Raw genomic sequence first — 19,044 nt, 5'->3', positions numbered from 1 at the left:
TACTCAGGAGGCTGAGGCAGGAGAATTGCCTGAACCCAGGAGGCGGAGGTTGCGGTGAGCCGAGATCGCGCCATTGCACTCCAGCCTGGGTAACAAGAGCGAAACTCCATCTCAAAAAAAAAAAAAAAAAAAAAAAAAGGAAGGGATGTTAGCTTGGGCCACTGTGCTGGTCCAGATTGCAGCGGCAGCAGTACTAGTCTAACAAGTGTCTCCCCAACCCCAGTCCATTCCTGTTCATATAGGGTAGGGTCACACAGGTACACACTATCAGCTCTCTCGAGCATTAGGCAGCCATGTTCACTGTTAACCCTATTTTGCAGGTTGAGGTAAAGGCACAACCCACCCGTTAGGCACTTAAAAATTCTCACATGAAGGCTACAAAGCATAGTCATAATTTTTTGCTTAGGAACCATCCTGATTTCCAGCATCTGCAGTTGCAGCTCTGGTCCTAGGACCACTGATATGGGATGAATTGCAGCAGCGTTCTTCCCTACCCCTTCTTCCCCGCATCAATTGATCATACCTGTATATGTCAGTTTCTGGACTCTGGAACCTGTTCTATTAATGTATATGCCAGTACCGCCTGTAGCTTTGCAGTAAATTTTGAAAATGGGAAGTGTGAGTTCTCCAACTTTTTTTTTTCTTTCTCAAGATTTCTTGGGTGTAATCTGGGTCCCTTGAATTTCCATATGAATTTTAGGATGATGTTGTCCATTTCTACAAAGAAGTTAACTAAAATTTTCATGGGGATTGCATTGACTGTATAGATTGATTTGTCTTTTTGATAAAGGACTGTCATTAAAGATATCACTTAAGATGAAACTTTAATGCCTTTTTTTTTTTTTTGAGACAGAGTCTTGCTTTGTCACCAGGCGCCAGTGGCACAATCTTGGCTCATTGCAACCTCTGCCTCTCAGGTTCAGGCAGTTCTCCTGCCTCAGTTTCCCAGGTAGATGGAACTATAGGTGCACGCCACCACGCCCAGCTAATTTTTGTATTTTTAGTAGAGATGAGGTTTCACCACGTTGGCCAGGATGGTCTTGAACTCCTGACCTGAAAGTGATTTGCCCATTCTGGCCTCTCAAAGTGCTGGGATTATAGGCATCAGCCACTGCACCAGGCCCTTTAATGCCTTTTGTAACGCTTTTGCGTTAGTCAAAGGAGAAAATCATCTTGAACTTCTCCCGGATTTGGATTTAGAAGATGAGGGTCATGTTTTTAGGATGGGGCCTCTGGCCTGGCTCGTAGGGTGCCATGGCAGCAAGGAGGGCCTCCGTCACGTCCTGTTGCTCTCCTATAGGAAGAGCGTTCGCGGAGCGAACACAACTTAGTGAACATCCAGAAGACCCACGAGCGGATGCAGACAGAGAACAAGAGTGAGTAGCTGGGCTCAGGAGAGAAAGGGGATGAGATGGGGGCGGGGTGGGTGGGTGTGGCCAAGGCTGGGAATTAGGTGGATATTGTATTCAAAGTGGATTTGCATGTATCTGCATATTCAGAAATGCACTGCTCCTGAGGCAGGAGGGACAGCTTTCCCTTAGTCTGGGTAACCTGAAGAACTAAAATCCCTCCACTCTGAGGACTGGAAATGCAGTGCAATGAGACTGCGTCCAGGGAAAGTTCCCCTTAGACTGTGTAAGCAGCCTAGTTAGCGGGCATTTTCTAGAACAGAGCTTCCTTCCCGGGCGGCGCCTCCATGTGCCCTGAGGCCCCTTAGGAGGTCAGACACTGGGGCTGGGGCTTTCCTACTGTGGGTAACTCTGAGAATTGTGGTTTCCTGTGTCTTAACAAATATTTTCTGTGTGTGTCATGATGGGGAGAAGGTCAGACAGTCCTCTCACAGATGTAGTGATGGCATTTGTACCATATGAAATGCAGACTCTTGGAGCCTCAGGTATCCGCCTTGGGAGCACTCCTGGGCCAGCAGAGCTCTGACTGTGGCCACAGCCTCTCTGTGCCTCTGCAAGTGTGATTGCGGTGGACGGAAGCAGCGCCACACTACTGCGCCTGCCCCAGCCCTGCCTCCTTATTCCTCTGTTTCCTCTGCAGTTTCTCCCTATTACCGGACAAAGCTGCGTGGCCTCTATACAACCGCCAAGGCCGATGCAGAGGCTGAGTGCAAGTGAGTGTGCCCACCTCGCTGCCGCTCCCTCCTCACCTGGGCACTGGGCCACAGGCGCATTTGGACCAAGCCCCCAGCCTGCTTTCCTCCCATGGATAAGCCGATTCCTACTTCCAGCCTCTCCCTTGGGTCCCGCCTTCCCTGGAGCCCACTGCTAGGCCCACTCTTTTTGTTACCTCTGCTGCTAATGCCTTTACAGAAAGCGGCAAGGCATGAGTCAGTGCTGCCATTTACTGGTTCTGTGACCTTGGCAGTCACTTTGGCTGAGATTCAGTCATTAAAGTAGGGATATCAGGGGCTCAGTAGCTGAGATCTGTAATCACAGCATTACAGAGGTGATTGGGAGGCCGAGGTTAGAGGATCACTTGAGTCCAGGTGTTCAAGACCAGCCTGGGCAACAAAGTGAGACTGTCTCTACAAAAAATTTTAAAATTAGCTGAACATGGTGGCATGTGTCTGTAAGGTTGGCTGGAAGGTCAACTCAGATGACCTGAAGGTTTTATGGTTCTGAGATGGAGAAGTTTCACTTCTATAAAACTGCTGCTTTTAAAAATGATCTTAAGGCCAGGCGCAGTGGCTCATGCCTGCAGTCTCGAGGTGGGCAAATCACCTGAGGTCGGGGGTTCAAGACCAGTCTGGCTGACATGGCTAAACCCCATCTCTACTAAAAATAACAAAAATTAGCCAGGTGTGATGGCACATGCCTATAATCCCAGCCACTCAGGAGGCTGAGGCAGGAGAATTGCTTGAACCCGGGAGTCGGAGGTTGCAGTGAGCCAAGATCATGCCACTGCACTCCAGCCTGGGCAACAGAGCAAGACTCCATCTCAAAAAATAAAAATAAAAAATAAAATGATCTAAAAACATTGTTTTCTTGAATCTCTGTAGTGCAACGGCTGTAACTTTAGGAACTTGAACATTACATTCCTCTCCTTGGAGAACACAGTGGTTCTCAAGTCTGCCTGTACCAGAGGCTCTGTTTATTTGGGGTGGAGCTCCAACACTGGTATTAACTGTCTGACATTTCCTCACTAGTAGGATTCAGGGTTTACACTTTTGGCACAGAAGAAATGTCCTTGGTGAGTTCTATTAGACAGCAGAAGATACTACCTGTTCCACTGGTTAAATTAGTCTTTTCCACGTTTCTCCTGTATCAGATTTCCCTTGTGTGATTGATTGATTGATTAAGACAAGTCTCTCACTCTGTTGTCCAGGCTGGAGTGGAGTGGCATGATCGTGGCTCACTGCAGCCTCAAACTCTTGGGCTCAAGTGATCCTCCTGCCTCAACCTCCTGAGTAGCTGGGATTACAGGCAGAACACACCACACCCAGCTAATTTTTTTATTTTTTGTAGAGGTAGGGTTTCGCCATGTTGGCCAGGCTGGTCTCCAACTCCTGATCTCAAGTGATCCTCCTGCCTCCACCTCCCAAAGTGCTGGGACTACAGGCATAAGCAACCGCACCCAGGCCTGCTATGGAAATACTCTTTGGGAATCTGAGATTTAGGATGAAGAAGCCTGCCTCCAGCAAAGCTATGTGTTTGCTGCTTCTGCTGGGTTCCTTGGGTTCCTGCCACCCTGGACCCCCCATAAACTAACTTCACGGAAGGCTTCCTGGTGCTGTAAGGCCATGCAGGGGTGCATCCTTTCAGAAAGGAAGAGTTCCTTCCACCCAGCCCTGCTCTGAGTCAGCACCTCTCCCCAGAGTCTCCCCTCCTTTTTCGTGACCCTCGGGCAGACCTGAGGCCCCTGTCCTCCTCATCTCAGGAGGTGGGGAGAGGCTGCCAGAACAGGGCAGCCCTTCTGCAGGTTTGCCGAAGGCCACTCACCTGTATGCTTTCCTCTCTGGGATCCTTCGTTCTCTTAGTTTTTGGCCAGCTGCTTCCTACAGTCTTGTTTTTTACACTTTTAAGACTAAAAAACACATACTGAATATTTCTAGTTTTCTTTGCTTTTTTGTTTTGTTTTTGAGATGGAATTTTGTTCTTGTTGCCCGGACTGGAGTGCAATGACGCAATCTCAGCTCACTGCAACCTCTGCCTCCTGGGTTCAAGGTATTCTCCTGCCTCAGCCTCCTGAGTAGGTGGGATTATAGGCACCCGCCAGCATGCCCTGCTAATTTTTGTATTTTTAGTAGAGATGGAGTTTTGCCATGTCGCTCAGGCTGGTCTTGAACTCCTGACTTGAGGAGATCACTCACCTCGGCCTCCCAAAGTGCTGGGATTACAGGCATGAGCCACTGTGCCCGGCTGGATTTCTAGTGTTCACCAGTGGGGTTGATCCAAATAACCCAAACCTCCTTGACCAGAACAGGAAGTTGCATAAACCTGTATTTGACCTGCACAGGGGCTCCTGGGGGGACCTCTAGAGACCAAGACTAGCCAGGGCCATGTAGCGAGACCCAAAACAGAAAAAATGGGAAAGAAGTCTATGCTACATGCTTCAACCAAACCCTCTTTCTCCCTTCTCCCTGCCCTCAGCATCCTTCGGAAAGCTCTGGACAAGATTGCGGAAATCAAGTCTCTATTGGAGGAGAGGCGGATTGGTGAGTGGGAGAGGATGTGCTAGGAGGTCCTTCGCTAGGAGGAGGGAGGCCCTTCAGGCAGTGGTCACCCTCCCGTGCAGGCCTGCGGCCACCGCCTGCTCAGATCTTCCCGTGGAGGCTCTGGCAGACTGGCTCTGCCCCTGAGAAGGGACAGGAGATCATTCTCAGTGCTCAGAGGCAGGGGTTTCCCAGTCCTCCCTCAGCAGCCCGAGGTCATCTGTGCCTGCCCCTCATCTCCTGTCCCTTCTGGGGCCTAGGCCAGTGGCCTGCTCCTTCCTGCCACAGCCCATGCCCGTCTCTTGCCCTGGCTGGTTTCTGCAGAACCACACACTGTGTCTTAAAGCCTGCCTTCCAGACCCCTTCAGCCTGCATTTCCTTGGCTCTCCTACTGTTCTGCCCTCCCAGCAAACCCACGGTGGGCAGACTCTTGGCACATCAGTGTCCCCATGTGGCCATCCAGGTTCTGTGTGGAGTTGAGGTGTGCCGCTGTGTCTGAAGAGGTCGAAGGTGCACACTTAATATATTTTTTTTTAACTTTCTGTTGAGTTACAACATATATTAATAGAAGGAAAGTACACATAAGTGCAGAGTTCCATGAAATATTCACTAACTGAACACACTCCTGTAACCACCATTCAGATCAACAAACAGCCTGATCAGATGCTTGGAACCCCACTTTCTTCTTGGTTTCTCCCACTGGGTGCCTGCTTTGCTGCCATCTCACCCATCTGTAGTTGAGCACAGGAGTCCCTATGAGTATTGACACCTGGCTGATGGAGTGAGAGTCCTGCTAGGCCCTCGGGCTCACTCAGGAGCTAGCGCTCCCAGTGTCGTCTCCAACAGCTGGGTGCAGGTGATCACTCACCTGCTGGGATTACAGGCATGAGCCACTGTGCCCCGCTGGATTTCTAGAGGGGGTTAAAGCCAGCACCCGTCCCTGTGACCTCAGGGCTTCCTTCCTTCCCACAGCGGCCAAGATCGCGGGTCTCTACAATGACTCGGAGCCGCCCCGGAAGACCATGCGCAGAGGGGTGCTGATGACCCTGCTGCAACAGTCTGCCATGACCCTGCCCCTGTGGATTGGGAAGCCTGGTGACAAGTGAGGCAGCAGCTGCAAGGGAGGGGCTGGTGCCCAGGGGCTGGGACTGATTCTTAGTTTCACTCACAGGCCCCCACCCCTCTGTGGGGCCATCCCTGCCTCAGGGGACTACGTGGCCAGGCCTGGAGACAAGGTGGCTGCCCGGGTGAAGGCTGTGGATGGGGACGAGCAGTGGATCCTGGCCGAGGTGGTCAGTTACAGCCACGCCACCAACAAGTGAGTGCCACCAGCCCCAGGAATGCTCTCTGGTCACCGCACCTGCCTGGGCTGCCCCTACCCTCCTCACTCCCCGACAGGGACCACAACCCCGGCTGCACCCAGGGTTTTCTTCCTTTTGTCCGCAGGTATGAAGTAGATGACATCGATGAAGAAGGCAAAGAGTGAGTGTCCAGGCCAGGGCAGGGCACAGAGCCTGTGGGCGGGGGGGCAGCCTAACAGCCAGGAAGGAGCTTCCCCACCTGGCCACAGGTTGACACTAGTCTCCCTACCCCCAGGAGACACACCCTGAGCCGGCGCCGGGTCATCCCACTGCCCCAGTGGAAGGCCAACCCCGAGACAGACCCTGAGGCCTTATTCCAGAAGGAGCAGCTCGTGCTGGCCCTGTATCCCCAGACCACCTGCTTCTACCGCGCCCTGATCCACGCACCCCCACAGCGGGTAAAGCAGTCTCCAGTGGAGAGGCCATGGGTCATGTCAGAAACAGGCTCATCAGACAGGCTGGGGGTCTTCTCCCTGCTCCCTCCCCCTTGTCTTCATCTCACAGCCCCCAAGCTGACAGGACCGACCAGCTGCCCTCCCTCTTCCACTCCAGCCCCAAAGGTGACTGTCCCCTTGCAGCCCTGGCAGCCTTGGCAAGCCCTGAATCAGCAGCTTCCCTTCAGCAACCCCAGGAGAAGCAGCTGTGAGATGGGAAGCTCCTGCCCTGAGTGCCAGGCTCCTGTCCCCTGGTGCTCCTGCCCCCTCAGGTGACATGGGACACAAGCCACCTGAGGCCAGGATCCCTGCCTGCCACCCTCTGGGTTTCCTTCAGTCCTCTGAACACAGAGTCCCCGAAAGGCAGCAGACCCTCCAGCTATAGCCCCACTGGAAAGGGAGTGAGTTTCCTTCCTCTCCCCGCCTGTTCCCTGCCCTGGACCTCCCACCACTGAGAAAGGAGCTCTGTAGCAGCAGGAACTGGGCCGAGACACTTCTTGACCCCAGAGTGAACAATGACAAGATTGGCTGAGAGTCCAGAGCCCAGAGGCTCCTGTGGTCTAGGCTGGGGGAAGGGGTCCTGGCCTTGGGGTCTCTGAGCAGCCCCTCCTGTCTGCCTCCCCCACAGCCCCAGGATGACTACTCGGTCCTGTTTGAAGACACCTCCTATGCAGACGGCTATTCCCCTCCCCTCAATGTGGCCCAGAGGTACGTGGTGGCTTGTAAGGAGCCCAAGAAAAAGTGAAGCTGTCCAGTGTACTCGCCATCCCCCGACGACACAGCAGGACAGCAGAGGATGTGCTGGGATTAAACGGACACTCCCCTCCATGCGTGTCCTGGGTTTTACTTCTCCAGACCCTCTCCCCTCTCCAAACAGGGCAGCGGGGGAGCTGGAGCAGGGTGGTGGCCGTTTCTGGCCCCAGTGGGCGATCACTCTTTCAGCTCAGGGATTTTCTTGCCTTCCAACACAGGCTCTGCATTGAACACAAATAACACTTTATTCTTGAGCCCCCTGGTCAGGCTTGACTCGCACACTCCCTCTGCAGCGACCCCGGGAGCCCCTGTCACAGCTGGGAGCGGAAGCTGAGGCTGCAGCCTGCCATCTTCTCCGCATAGTCCGCATCGAAGCACTCATTCTGCGCCACGGTGAAGGTGGTTTTCCAGTCCCCAGCCGTGCCTGGGAGAGGAAGGCAGGGAGCAAAGCTGCAGTCTCACCCCAGGGGAGGCCCCGAGTGCCTATGGGGAGGCTCCAGCTGCTGCTCCCACCTGCCCCAAAGCCCCGTGCTGGCCGGTGCCCACCTCTCCTCATGAAGGGGGAGACGCTGTGGTCCATGAACTCCTTGGGGAGGGTGGAGTAGTTGGTCATGGGGTTCTTCTTCATCTCCTCGAATGACGTGTGCTGAGCGATGAAGTCCAGGGTGTCCTCTGGCAGGGAGCGCCCCACAAACTCCAGGATCTTCCGAATCTCCCTTTTGGGGTTCTGAGCAGCAGAGGGCTCCTCAGTGGAGGCTGGGGTTGCTGATTCGGGAAAGTAAAAGGGGTCCTCTTCTCTAACCTCAGAGGGGATCTGGCCACTTCCACTAGAAAACCCTCAGAGCCAGTTCCTGGACCCTCGGGGCCCTGTCCCTGGTGTAAAATGAATTGCTCTCTGCCCTGTGATCCCTTGATGAGCTGGGCTTGGCTCCTATGGGGGGGGACCGGGATGGTTTTCCATGCCTGTGGCTCTGGGTGGGACACCCTCTGGCAGGGAGAAGCAATAGGAATAAATAGTTGATCCGTTGCAGGGGCCATGGCTCAGGCCTGTTATCCCAGCACTGTGGGAGCTGAGACAGGTGGATCACCTGAGTTCAGGAGTTCGAGACCAGCCTGGCCAACATGGCAAAAACTCCTCTCTACTAAAAATACAAAAACTAGTCAGGCGTGGTCACCTGCACCTGTACTCTCAGCTTGCGGGGAGGCTGAGGCAGGAGAATCATTTGAACCTGGCAGGAGGAAGTTAGAATGAGCTGAGTTAACATCACGGCATACCAACCTGGGCAACAGAACGAGACTCTCTCAAAAAAATTATCTGGTCCGTGGCCACCTGTGCAGCTGACTCAGGTGTGGGAGATGAGAGCTGTGTGGGGCCTGCTGCCAGGTGGGGCTGCAGCTGGGAGGCCTGGGCCAGGGAGGCAGGATGGGGAATCCGGGCCTGCTGTGGGGCTGCCTGGAGAAGGGACTGGGTGGCCTTGGCGGGTCCCTGTGAGGTGCCTGTCCCCAGGTGTCACATGGAGGGCGGCAGCACAGGTGGTCTCACCTCCTTCATGTCTTCATAGAAGAGGTAGAGAACAGGGTGTGTGCGGCTCAGCTCCCACCACTCCCGCACGTGCTGGTACCAGGACCCGTAGGACACTGGAGAAGCGGGCGGGGGCACCGACACAGGGTTGCCGTGTGTTGTAGCCACCACCCCTCAGCTCCACACCCTCCTTCCTGCAGTCAACCCACCTTCTCCGGCCATGAACTTCTCCAGGAAGCTGTCCCAGGTCCCAGGGTCAGGGAGCACCTTCATCATGCGATGGAAGTAGTAGTAGGAAACGGCCACGTCCTTTGCGTTGCGGGCAACATAGACCACCTGCAGGGGCAGAGGGCCCTCATCTCTTGGTTTGGCAAAGGAGGAACCTGAGGCTTAGATGCTGACTTGCTTGAGATCTCATGGCACAGGTAGGTCCAAGCGGGGATCTGAACTCTGCTGATATGTCAAAGTCCAGCCTGGTCCCTGGATCCATATTCTATACTAATATAAACTGCATCAATGCCGTCACACCCCAATTTAGAGCAAGGCATGCTCCACCAGACATGTTCCCACCATCCCCAAATTCCTAAGTTTTGTGGGCCAGTGAAGACCCATCCACTATCTTTCTTTTTTTGTTTTTTTGAAACCAAGTCTCACTCTGTTGCCCAGGCTGGAGTGCAGTGGCACGGTCTTGGCTCTCTGCAACTCTGCCTCCCTCAAGTGATTCTCCTACCCAGCTCTCCGAGTAGCTGGAATTACAGGTGTTCACCATCATGCTTAACTAATTTTTGTACTTTTAGTAGAGACAGGGTTTCACCGTGCTGGTCAGGCTGGTCTCGAACTCGTGTCCTCATGTTTTGCCCACCTTGGCCTCCCAGAGTGCTGGGATTACAGACATGACCTACTGCACCCAGCCCCCTCTACCTTTCTTAGGTTTATACTGAAGAGTCTTATGTTCTTGGTCATAAGAGCAAGAGGCAGACAGTTTCCCCACGGAAGATGAGACAAGGCTGGAGGAAGTAATACGACTTTCCTAGAAGAACAGGACCAGGTTGGGCTGACTGGGGGCCTCCTTCCCTAAATTAACTTGCCCCAACCTGGACCTTTTCCCTTTTGTTTTTCTTTTTGTACTCGTGTTTTTGTTTTTTTGAGACAGAGAGTCTCAAAAAACAAAACAAAACAAAAACCTTTGCCCACTGACCTTGACCTCTCAATGTGCTGGCCTTACAGGAGTGAGCCATCATAGGTGGCAAATCTTTTTTTAATCTTTATTTATGTATTTAGTTGGAAATGGAGTCTTGTTCAGTCTGCCAGGCTGGAGTGCAATGGTGTGATCTTGGCTCACTGCAACCACCGCTTTCCAGGTTCAAGAGATTCTCCTGCCTCAGCCTCCCAAGTAGCTGGAATTGTAGGTGCCTGCCCCCATGCCTGGCCAATTTTTTGTATTTTTAGTAAAGATAGGGTTTCACCATGTTGGCCAGGCTGTTCTCCAACTCCTGACCTCAGGTGATCTGCCTGCCTCAACCTCCCAAAGTGCTGGGATTACAGGCATGAGCCACTGTGCCCAGCCTCACCTTGACCTTCTGATCCAACAGGGTCTGGGGGACCAGAGCCAGGGGCAGATGCGTCTTGATGAGCCGTGGGGCCGGTGTGTCGTTCAGAGTCTCCAGCCCTGAGCGGTGGGTCAGGGAAGGTCTGGTGAGCTGAAGCCCCAGCCCTGTCTTCCTCCACTCCCCTTGCCCCCAGGTCCCAGTCACACACCTGAGGGAACCCCTGGGGCTTTGAACTCAAGAAAGGGCACCCGCACGAAGATGGGAGCCCGGTGACACTTCTCCAGGTCGCCATCCTGGTAGATCATGTCCAGTATCTGGCTCACCCAGGTGGTGCCTGGAGAGGGAGGAAGAGGGAGGAAGATGGGAGGTGAGCCGGTTGAGGGTACGACCTGGCTGGCCAAGGTGGGGGCTGCCACGTGGGAGAGGGTGGGTGGCCCTCCTCACCTACCGGACTTGGGGTAGGTGCTGATGAGCAGGTCATCAGGCCGGGCCCGGAAGCTCTCCAGGGGCTCCAGTGTCTCTGCAAAGTACTTGATGAGCGGGACCCCCTTCACATACTCCAGAGGTGGGCGGAGGGTGTCCTGGATCAGCTCCATGTTCCGGTGTCAGGGGCCAGAGCCAGGCCCACACCCTTAACATCATCACAACACCGTGTGCAGAATTCTCACTTTCAGGGAAGTCACTGAGGCCTAGGGAGGCTGAGTGACTTGCCCGAGCTCACAAAGCCAGTCAGTGGCGGCACTGGGGCTGAAAACCAGGTCTGCGTCTAGTGCGGTGGTTCCCCAGCCTGGCCGCACCTTTTGTTCACCTGCAGAGCTGTGCAAAATCCCAGGGCCTGGGCCATGGTGCAGACCAGTGAAAGTGCCCTCACGGGGCGGGGCCCAGGTATCAGGGTGTGTGAAGGTCTCCAGGAGACTCCAGCTGCCCTGAGGAAGCTCTAGGCCTCCCTGTGCTGTCTCCCTGCCAGCCCTTTGTCTCACCATTTCCTGCTGAGACCCCAGCCTCCACCCAGCGGGCTCCTCTCCCCGGTGCTCCTCTCCTTGACCCCCTCAGGGCCCTTCACATTTGGAAACCTCCCGGGTCGACCAGGCCTGTGATCCGTTTGCCCAGCCACAGTCCATCTGGGTTCCAAGACAAACACGGCCCATTGAGCAACTAGCTGGTATTGGGGGCCAGAGCCTGGTGTGGGAATGAGCAAAACTGATGACTCAGAAGGAGTAGGGTCCTGCGCAGGGCGACTCCCGTCTGTAATCCCAGACCCTAGGAGGCCAGGAGTTGGGAGACCAACCTGGGCAGCATAGCAAGTCCCATCTCTAAAAATCTTTATATATATATATATATATATATATATATATATATATAATTTTTTTTTTTTTTTTGAGACGAACTCTTGCTCTGTCGGCCAGGCTGGAGTGCAGTGGCATGATGTCGGCTCACCACAATCTTCACTTCCTGGGTTCAAGCAATTCTCCTACCTCGGCCTCCAGAATAGCTGGGATTACAGGAGCTGGCCACCACACCTGGCTAATTTTTTGTGTTTTTAGTAGAGACAGAGTTTTGCCATGTTGGCCAGGCTGGTCTCGAACTCCTGACCTCCCGATCCACCTGCCTTGGCCTCCCAATGCTGTGATTATAGGCGTGCTCACCGAGTCCGGCCTTTAAAAAATATTTTGAAAAATTATCCAGGAAGGATGGCAAGGCCCTGTAGTCCCAGCTACTCCAGAGGCTTGATTGAGAACTGATTGAGCCCAGGAATTCAAGGCTGCAGTAACCAGAATCCTACCGTACTCCAGTCTGAGTGACAGCAAGACCTGGCCCCCCCGAGGGAAAAAAAAAAAGGAAGGGAGGGGGATTCACGCCTGGCCAGGGTTGTCTGATTGAAATGGGATATCCATGGGGAAAGCGGAAATGGCAGAGGCCTCGGCTTCTGGAATGTTGGAGTCAGAAGCTGAGCAGGGTGAGGGCGACCTGGGCCATTCCACCATGTCACTCACCTGAGCTTTCGGGAGTCTGGCCCTCCTCGCCCGCAGTGGCTGAGTGTGGGTGCGGTGTGGGGAATGCAGGGCTGTTATCTGTGCTGAGGGTTTCCTAAGTCCAGTGTGGGAGGGATCTGGAGCCAGGCCAGAGTTAGTTTTGCTCCCAGGAGGAAGAGGTGGGTTTGGGGGTTGGGGAGCTTCTCCATTGCCCTCCTTAGTCCGCCAGCTGGAGACAAGCTTGGAGTGATCTGCAAAGCCAAGACTAGGTTTGATGTGTAGAAAACAGAAGAATGGCCGGCGCAGTGGTTCACACCTGTAATCCCAGCACCTTAGGAGGCCGAGGTGGGCAGATCACCTGAGGTCGGAAGTTCGATACCATCCTGACCAACATGGAGAAACCCCATCTCTACTCCAGGCATAGTGGCATAAGCCTATAATCCCATCTACTGGAGAGGTTGAGGCAGGAGAATCTCTTGAACGGGAGGTGGAGGTTGCTGTGAGCCAAGATCCAGCCATTGGACTTTAGCCTGAGCAGCAAGAGTAAAACTCTAGCTCAGAATAATAATAATAACAAGAATGACAGGGGAAAGGGCCCAATGGTGCCTTTGGTTTTCTTTTTGGTTTTTTGAGCTGTCCCAGGGCTCCTGACCTACCCCTGGACTGCACCCCACTAGGCAGGCCAATAGACAAGCTTTCTCTAATTGACCCAGAGAAGAAGTGGGAGGGGTTGGAGGAGAAGGCTGAGATAAGCAGGCCTGTTAAAGGTTACCTAACTGCTGGCTCCAGGCCATGCATGAAGGCGCCAGGGGTTCTGGTCTAGTGCAGCCCACAGGCCCTCAGTAGCGCAGGTATTCCCGGCTCCAGCCACAAGGCCAGCCTGGAGTGATGTGTGTGGGCAGAGTGAAGGGGCAGGGGTGGAGCAGAGCATGGATGCACAGAAGAAGAAAGAGCAAGGACATTGGAGTCCCATTGCCCTGGGAGACAGCCCCAGCCTCATGGCTCCCAGGGGACCTCACAGAATATCAATAGAAGATCCTAGAACAGCAGCCCCGGCAGGTGCTTTTCTTTCCCTGTGTTTGAAGGAGGCTCTGCAGACAGAGGGCGGGGGAGGTTGGGGCTTGGAAGCCACGGGGCCCTGTGGAAGGAGGGCATCCCCCCATCCTCCTCCTCATTCTTTGTCCTCACTATTGAAAGTCCAAGGTCAAGCTGGGTACGAGACAGGTAACCAGCTAAGTAAAGGTGAGTCTCCCAGGCCTTCCAAGAATTCCGTCAACTCAGAGGCAAGCAGGGGAAATCCAAGGCATGGGGTTTCCAGGCAGAGGGGAGGCTGCTCACCTGTTAGGGCCACGGCCCCTCCTCCCTCCTCTGTGATCCTGACTGACAGGTCCTCAGGCCACTAGCTCCGCCTCTGCCTTCAGTAACCATCAGGAGGTACCCTTGGCTCAGACTTTGTATTGCACTCCGGTAAAAACCAGCTGGACCCGCTCCAGATGGCATAGAAAATAGGCAAGAATGTGAGATTAATACAGGGTGATAGCTGGAGACTAGAAAATCCCAGGCTGCAGTTTCACATGATCAGAAGGAAACTTGAAATACTTGCATGTGCTAAGGGCCAATAAGTTCCTGAAAAATAGGATGAGGACCAAGCTGGCTACAACCAACCAGACCCAACATGGCGCTGCATTTGATCCTAGGTGAAACCTTTCACCTAGGATCTCATATGATCAGTAAGGCCGGGCGCGGTGGCTCAAGCCTGTAATCCCAGCACTTTGGGAGGCCGAGGCGGGTGGATCACGAGGTCGAGAGATCGAGACCATCCTGGTCAACATGGTGAAACCCTGTCTCTACTAAAAATACAAAAAATTAGCTGGGCATGGTGGTGTGTACCTGTAATCCCAGCTACTCAGGAGGCGGAGGCAGGAGAATTGCCTGAACCCAGGAGGCGGAGGTTGTGGTGAGCCAAGATTGTGCCATTGCACTCCAGCCTGAGTAACAAGAGCTAAAACTCCGTCTCAAAAAAAAAAAAAAAAAAAAAAAGGAGGAATATGATCAGTAAGATGTTAAATCATACACCCACCAGTGCCACAACAGCTCCAGGAACACCTGTATTTGGATGTAAATTGTGGCACCACGATTTTGAGAAATCTTTACCTTTTCCTGGAATCTTCATGAATATACCATCTTTAAAGAAGCTCATAAAGGTTCAGCCCCAAACCTCCTAGGACATGAGACACTCTTCATGACCCCCACATTCCCCTTCTTGAGTGTATACTTTTGGTCTGCAAGAAATCTCCCTACATTCATGCCTTCTAACTTGTCCTTAAATTCTTTCTGGCAAAGGTGTCAAGAGCCTGGAGACTGACAGAGGTGGATGTCCCACCGGCCTTTGAGGACTTCCCTTAGGCCACCGGTATTAGGAGGGTGTTAGGGACGCTGAGGATCAGGTCCCGAGCAGGGCTGTCCAGTGTGTCTGTAGAGGAAAGAAGGTTGGTGACAGACAGCCCAGGGCAGAGAGTAGGGTGGCAAGGCTGGGGCCAAAGCCCACTCACATCTTCTAATTCCAAGTCTTCTACTATTTCCTCCGGGCCCATCCGCACAGCCAGATCAGGTCACCCAAAGCAGTGATACAGCTACCAAGGCATGGGGCCAGAGAGATACAGTTAGGCATCACAAGCCCCCTCCAGGCTGGGCCCTGAATATCAAGATGAGGACTTGGCTGCCCAAGCCTGGCTTATACAACTGGGCACCCTCTTCCCAGAGCTGGACCAGGCTGGTGCTGGGGGACTGCGCTCACCTAGGCATCGGCCCTCTATGGGCCGAAGCTGCCCTGGTTCTTCCCAAAGGAATTCCTCTGCCAGGCAGGTCACATGGGCCCTTGGCGGGCAGCCAGGGTCAGAGCAACACAAAGGCACCTGTTCATCCAGTCCCAGGCAGCAGGCAGGTAAGAGGCAAGGAGGGAGAGGGAGCTGGCAGCGAGCCTCTGTGCAGCAGGCACTGTTCCGGGCGTTACACAGCTCCATATTTGCATTTTACAGATAAGGAAATGGAGGTGGGGGGTTAAAATCCTTGCCCTCTGGGACTAAGCTGGTGAAGGTCCCGTGAGCATCAGCAGTGACTGATTGAGTCACAGCCTGGAGCACTGCAACCAGGCTGAACTTCGTGGCAGCTCAGCAACCGCCAGCAGGTCACTGAATCTCTGCAGGGCTAGTCTTCCACTCACTCACACTTAAGGTGAACTTAGTACCGCCTGCCCATCATCCGTTATTTCATTAACTGTTTTTTAGCCATTGACTCTGTGGGACTCGGTTCTCCAGCAGTGACGAGAGCTGCCCTTGGGCAGTTTAGTACAAGGGTTGGGATGGGAGAGACTGATGAGATCAATAAAACACGCAGCATGTAAGATAAGTATTCAGGAAAGGGAGCCATGGTGAAGTACCCAAGACATGCAATTTTAGTTTATCTTTTTAGAGACAGAGTCTTGCTCTTTCGCCCAGGTTGGAGTGCAATGGAGCAATCAGAGCTCACTGCAGCCTCCAGCTCCTGGGCTCAAGCGATCCTCTCACCTCAGACTTCCCAGTAGTTGGCACTACAGGCATGTGCCACCGTGCCCAGCTTCTCAGAGCTGCAATTTTAAATCGGGAGACAGGGGAGGCCTCTCTGTGGAGGTGGCAGGTTATCAAGACAGATGGCGTAGAGAAGAATCTTCCAGTCAAAGGGAAAAGGCAGATCCTGCTGTGCTCATGAATGGCCAGAAGTACTATCATCCCCATCTTAGAGACGGGGACAGGACCGCAAAAGTGTCAAGGCGTTTTCTCGTTCTTCAAGAAACAACTGTATCCGAAGTCGTCGGGACGATGCATCTCCCTTGCCTGGGACGATCCTCCCCTGAAGCGCGCAGGGCGCAGGGCGCACAGGCCTCTGGGGTCCCGGGTCCGGGTCCGGCTCAGGCTCGGCGTCAGCAAAGGGACCTGCGCGGCGCCCTGGGGCGGGGGAGGCCCGAAGTCCAGCCGACCTAGCGGCGAGGCCCGCAGAGGTCTAGGCGGAAATGGCGAAGCAGCGGAAGCGGGAGGCACGCCCAGGGCGAGGCAGCCAGACCCACTCCAACTGCTGCAGGGTCCGAGGGTGGGGGGCGTCAGGGCCGGGTCGGGCAGGGGTCGGACCCCAAACCCAAGCCACACGCCGCCGCGCCGTGTTCTTACCAGAAGGTCGGCCACGGCGGATGGGAAGCCGTGCGAGATGAGCACCATCTCCCTGGGGAGGAGAATAGGAGTGTCCTTGTGAGCCCCGTCGCGCCTCACCGCGGGTCCCTTCAATCCGACCCGAGAGCGGGGTCCTCAGTCCGGGCTTCTGCGGAGCCCCTGGCCCCGCCCCTGCCTGAAGGAACGCCCCTGCACCTGTCAATCTCGGGCCACGCCCCTGCCCGAAGGAACGCCCCCTGCACCTCCCATCTCAGGCCCCGCCTCCAGCCCAGGTACCCACCTGTCACCCCTGCTCTCCTCCTGCGCCCCACCCCAGCGTGCCCACCAAGACCCCTACTCGATGCCATCATGGGTCATCACCCTGGTCACAGCCAGCTCCTCCCGGAGTTCCACCGCCGAGATTCCCAGGGTACCACCTCCTCTTCACGCTCCTCTCCTGCGGCAGGCCCCGTTCCCGCACTGGATGCCTCGCCCATGTCACAGGCCTGGCCAGTCCCCCTCTCATCAGGCCTGTGCCCCACGGGGTCAGCCTCCTCCAGGAAGCCTCCCTCCTGGCACAGAAGCCCTCCCTGTCTCACCAGGAATGCAATGGCGCGATTCGGCTCACTGCAACCTCCGCCCCGCACCGAGTTCAAGCGATTCTCCTGCCTCAGCCTCCTGACTAGCTGGAATTACAGGCACCCCCGATTACACTGGCTAATTCTGTGTGTTTTTAGTAGAGACAGGGGTTTCTCCGTGTTGGCCAGGCTGGTCTCCAGCTCCTGACCTCAAGTGATGCGACCGCTTGGGCCTCCCAAAGTGCTGGGATGACAAAATGATGGGATGGCAGGTCTGATCCACCGCACCCTGTCTGGACCCTGCCTTTTGTGCCGTCCCCATTGCGTTGCTGGATCCGAGGAGCAGGGTTGACTGTGAACCCTAGGTAGAGGCGGCCCTGGTGCCAGGGGTTCAGGCAGTAGAGCAGGTGGACAACCAAAAAGCACCTTGGCCTCGCCGCCACCCCCGTGGGGCCCTTCGAATTTTAGGAAATTTTAACGAAACACACTTCTGTGTCAGCACTGGCATCAAGAAGAGAACCTGACCAGCACCTTGGAACCCGCTTTGTCCCTGCCTGGTTCCCTGCTGTGCTGCCATCTCACCCATCTGTAGTTGAGCGCTGCAGCCCCTGTAGGACACCTGGCAGATGGGGCAACAGTCCTACTGGGCCCTCGGGTTTACTCTAGAGCTGGGGCTCCCAGGGGCTCCTCCAACGGCTCAGTGCAGCAGGCTAGGGGGGATAAAGCCGGCACCTGTCCCTGGGGCCTCAGCGTTCCCTTCCGTCCCGCAGCAGCCAAGATCATGGGTCTCTACAATGACTCGGAGCCGACCCAGAAGACCATGCGTGGAGGGGTGCTGGTGACCTGGCAGTAGCAGTCAACCATGACTCTGCCCTGTGGATCGGGAAGCCTGGTGACAAGTGAGGAAGCAGCTGCAAGGGAGGGACTGGTGCCCAGGGGCTGGGACTGACCCTTTGTTTCACTCACAGGCCCCCACCCCTCTGTGGAACCATCCCTGCCTCAGGGGACAAGGTGGCTACCCGGGTGATGGCCATGCATGGGGACAAGGATTGGATGGAAACTGGCCAAGGTGGTCAGTTACAGCCACACCACCAAGTGAGTGACACCAGCCCCAGGGCTACTCTCTGTCACCCCACCTGCCTGGGCTTTGGCTCTGCTTCCTGTCTGCACAGCAGGAGAAAAGGTCCCCAGAGGGTGCTGTGGCGGGGCCTGCTGTGCAGGGAGCACTGGGTCCTTAGGCTGTCCCCATCCTCTTCACTCCCCGACAGGGACCACGACCCTGGCTGCATCCAGCATTTTCCTTCTTTTGTCCCCAGGTATGAGGTAGAGAACATTGATGAAGAGGGCAAAGAGTGAGTGTCCAGGCCAGGGCAGGGCACAGAGCCTGGGGGGCAGCATAACAGCCGGGAAGGAGCTTCCCCACCTGGCCACTTGTTGACACAAGCCCCTCTACCCCCAGGAGACACAGCCTGAGCTGGTGCGGGTCACCCTGCTGCCCCAATGGAAGGCCAACCCCAAGACAGACCTTGAGGCCTTGTTCCAGAAAGAGCAGCTCTTGCTGGCCCGGTATCCCCAGGCCACCTGCTTCTACCGTACCCTGATCCACACACCCCCATAGCAGCTAAAGCAGCCTCCAGTGGAGAGACCATGGGTGATGTCAGAAACAGGCTGATCATACAGGCTGGGTGTAGTGGCAAGATCCCATAAGCACTGAGGCAGGAGCAAAAGGCCTCAGCCTATTTCCAAATAAATAATGAAGAACGTAACTAGAAATATAACTGGAGTATTTATTAATTATTCATATGTGATCTCAGGTATTTATAGGTGATCTTAATTCCTTTACTAATGCCTGTCAGGTCAGAAATGTGAACCTGGGGTGACATTGTGAAATGAATGACACTAGGCAAGATGCTCTAAGCCCTCTGTCACGCCCGCTTGAGGGCTGCTGGAGGGCGCCTCGGCTGTACGGCAGTGCCAGTGCTGTGAAAGCACCTGCTATTTAGCCAGCTAGGGGAGGAGATGTCCAAAA

General features: G+C 54.8%; 2 protein-coding genes and 1 pseudogene across 7 annotated transcripts in view; 2 read left to right on the top strand and 1 right to left on the bottom strand.

Annotated features, from left to right (window-relative positions):
* LOC101051814 (SAGA-associated factor 29) overlaps positions 1-7,305 on the top strand; it is a 34,483-nt gene extending 27,178 nt beyond the window's left edge. For 2 of the 3 annotated variants that reach the window (XM_039477997.2, XM_039477998.2), the window contains exons 3-9: positions 1,301-1,376; positions 2,050-2,122; positions 4,602-4,666; positions 5,636-5,765; positions 5,835-5,981; positions 6,110-6,145; positions 6,260-7,180. In XM_039477997.2, coding sequence (XP_039333931.1) covers positions 1,301-1,376; positions 2,050-2,122; positions 4,602-4,666; positions 5,636-5,765; positions 5,835-5,981; positions 6,110-6,145; positions 6,260-6,734 — 1,002 coding nt within the window. In that variant the 3' untranslated portion in view covers positions 6,735-7,180. Of the gene's footprint in view, positions 1-1,300; positions 1,377-2,049; positions 2,123-4,601; positions 4,667-5,635; positions 5,766-5,834; positions 5,982-6,109; positions 6,146-6,259 lie in introns of all 3 variants that reach the window. The other variant, XM_039477999.2, reaches the window with a different exon arrangement.
* Positions 7,306-7,437: 132 nt separating this feature from the next.
* LOC101046202 (sulfotransferase 1A1-like) lies at positions 7,438-12,699 on the bottom strand. Of its 4 annotated transcripts, XM_074382245.1 has the most exons (8): positions 12,279-12,345; positions 10,732-10,884; positions 10,492-10,617; positions 10,305-10,402; positions 8,943-9,069; positions 8,755-8,849; positions 7,758-7,938; positions 7,438-7,635 (listed from the first exon to the last, which is right to left on the bottom strand). In XM_074382245.1, exons 2-8 carry the CDS (start codon positions 10,877-10,879, stop codon positions 7,523-7,525), a joined length of 888 nt encoding a protein of 295 aa, XP_074238346.1. In that variant the 5' UTR covers positions 10,880-10,884; positions 12,279-12,345; the 3' UTR covers positions 7,438-7,522. The 4 variants fall into 4 exon arrangements, with proteins under 4 accessions (XP_074238346.1, XP_074238348.1, XP_010337658.3 ...); XM_074382247.1 differs by lacking the exon at positions 8,755-8,849; XM_010339356.3 differs by lacking the exon at positions 12,279-12,345 and having other exon boundaries at positions 10,732-10,901.
* On the top strand, positions 9,096-19,044 carry LOC104651531 (SAGA-associated factor 29-like; annotated as a pseudogene).

Source organism: Saimiri boliviensis, chromosome 12, assembly GCF_048565385.1.
Source record: "Saimiri boliviensis isolate mSaiBol1 chromosome 12, mSaiBol1.pri, whole genome shotgun sequence".
Lineage (NCBI taxonomy): Eukaryota > Metazoa > Chordata > Mammalia > Primates > Cebidae > Saimiri > Saimiri boliviensis.
The sequence above is the reverse complement of the archived record's forward strand: the minus strand, read 5'-3'. Positions and strand labels throughout refer to the sequence as shown.

Coding starts and splice junctions, on each gene's coding strand:
- LOC101046202 (XM_074382245.1), bottom strand. CDS start 10,879: ATGGAGCTGATCCAGGACACCCTCCGCCCACCTCTGGAGTATGTGAAG. Junction 10,403..10,491: donor AGCCCCAGGGGTTCCCTCAG/GTGTGTGACTGG, acceptor CCCACCGCTCAG/GGCTGGAGACTCTGAACGAC. Junction 8,850..8,942: donor GAAGTTCATGGCCGGAGAAG/GTGGGTTGACTG, acceptor CCGCTTCTCCAG/TGTCCTACGGGTCCTGGTAC.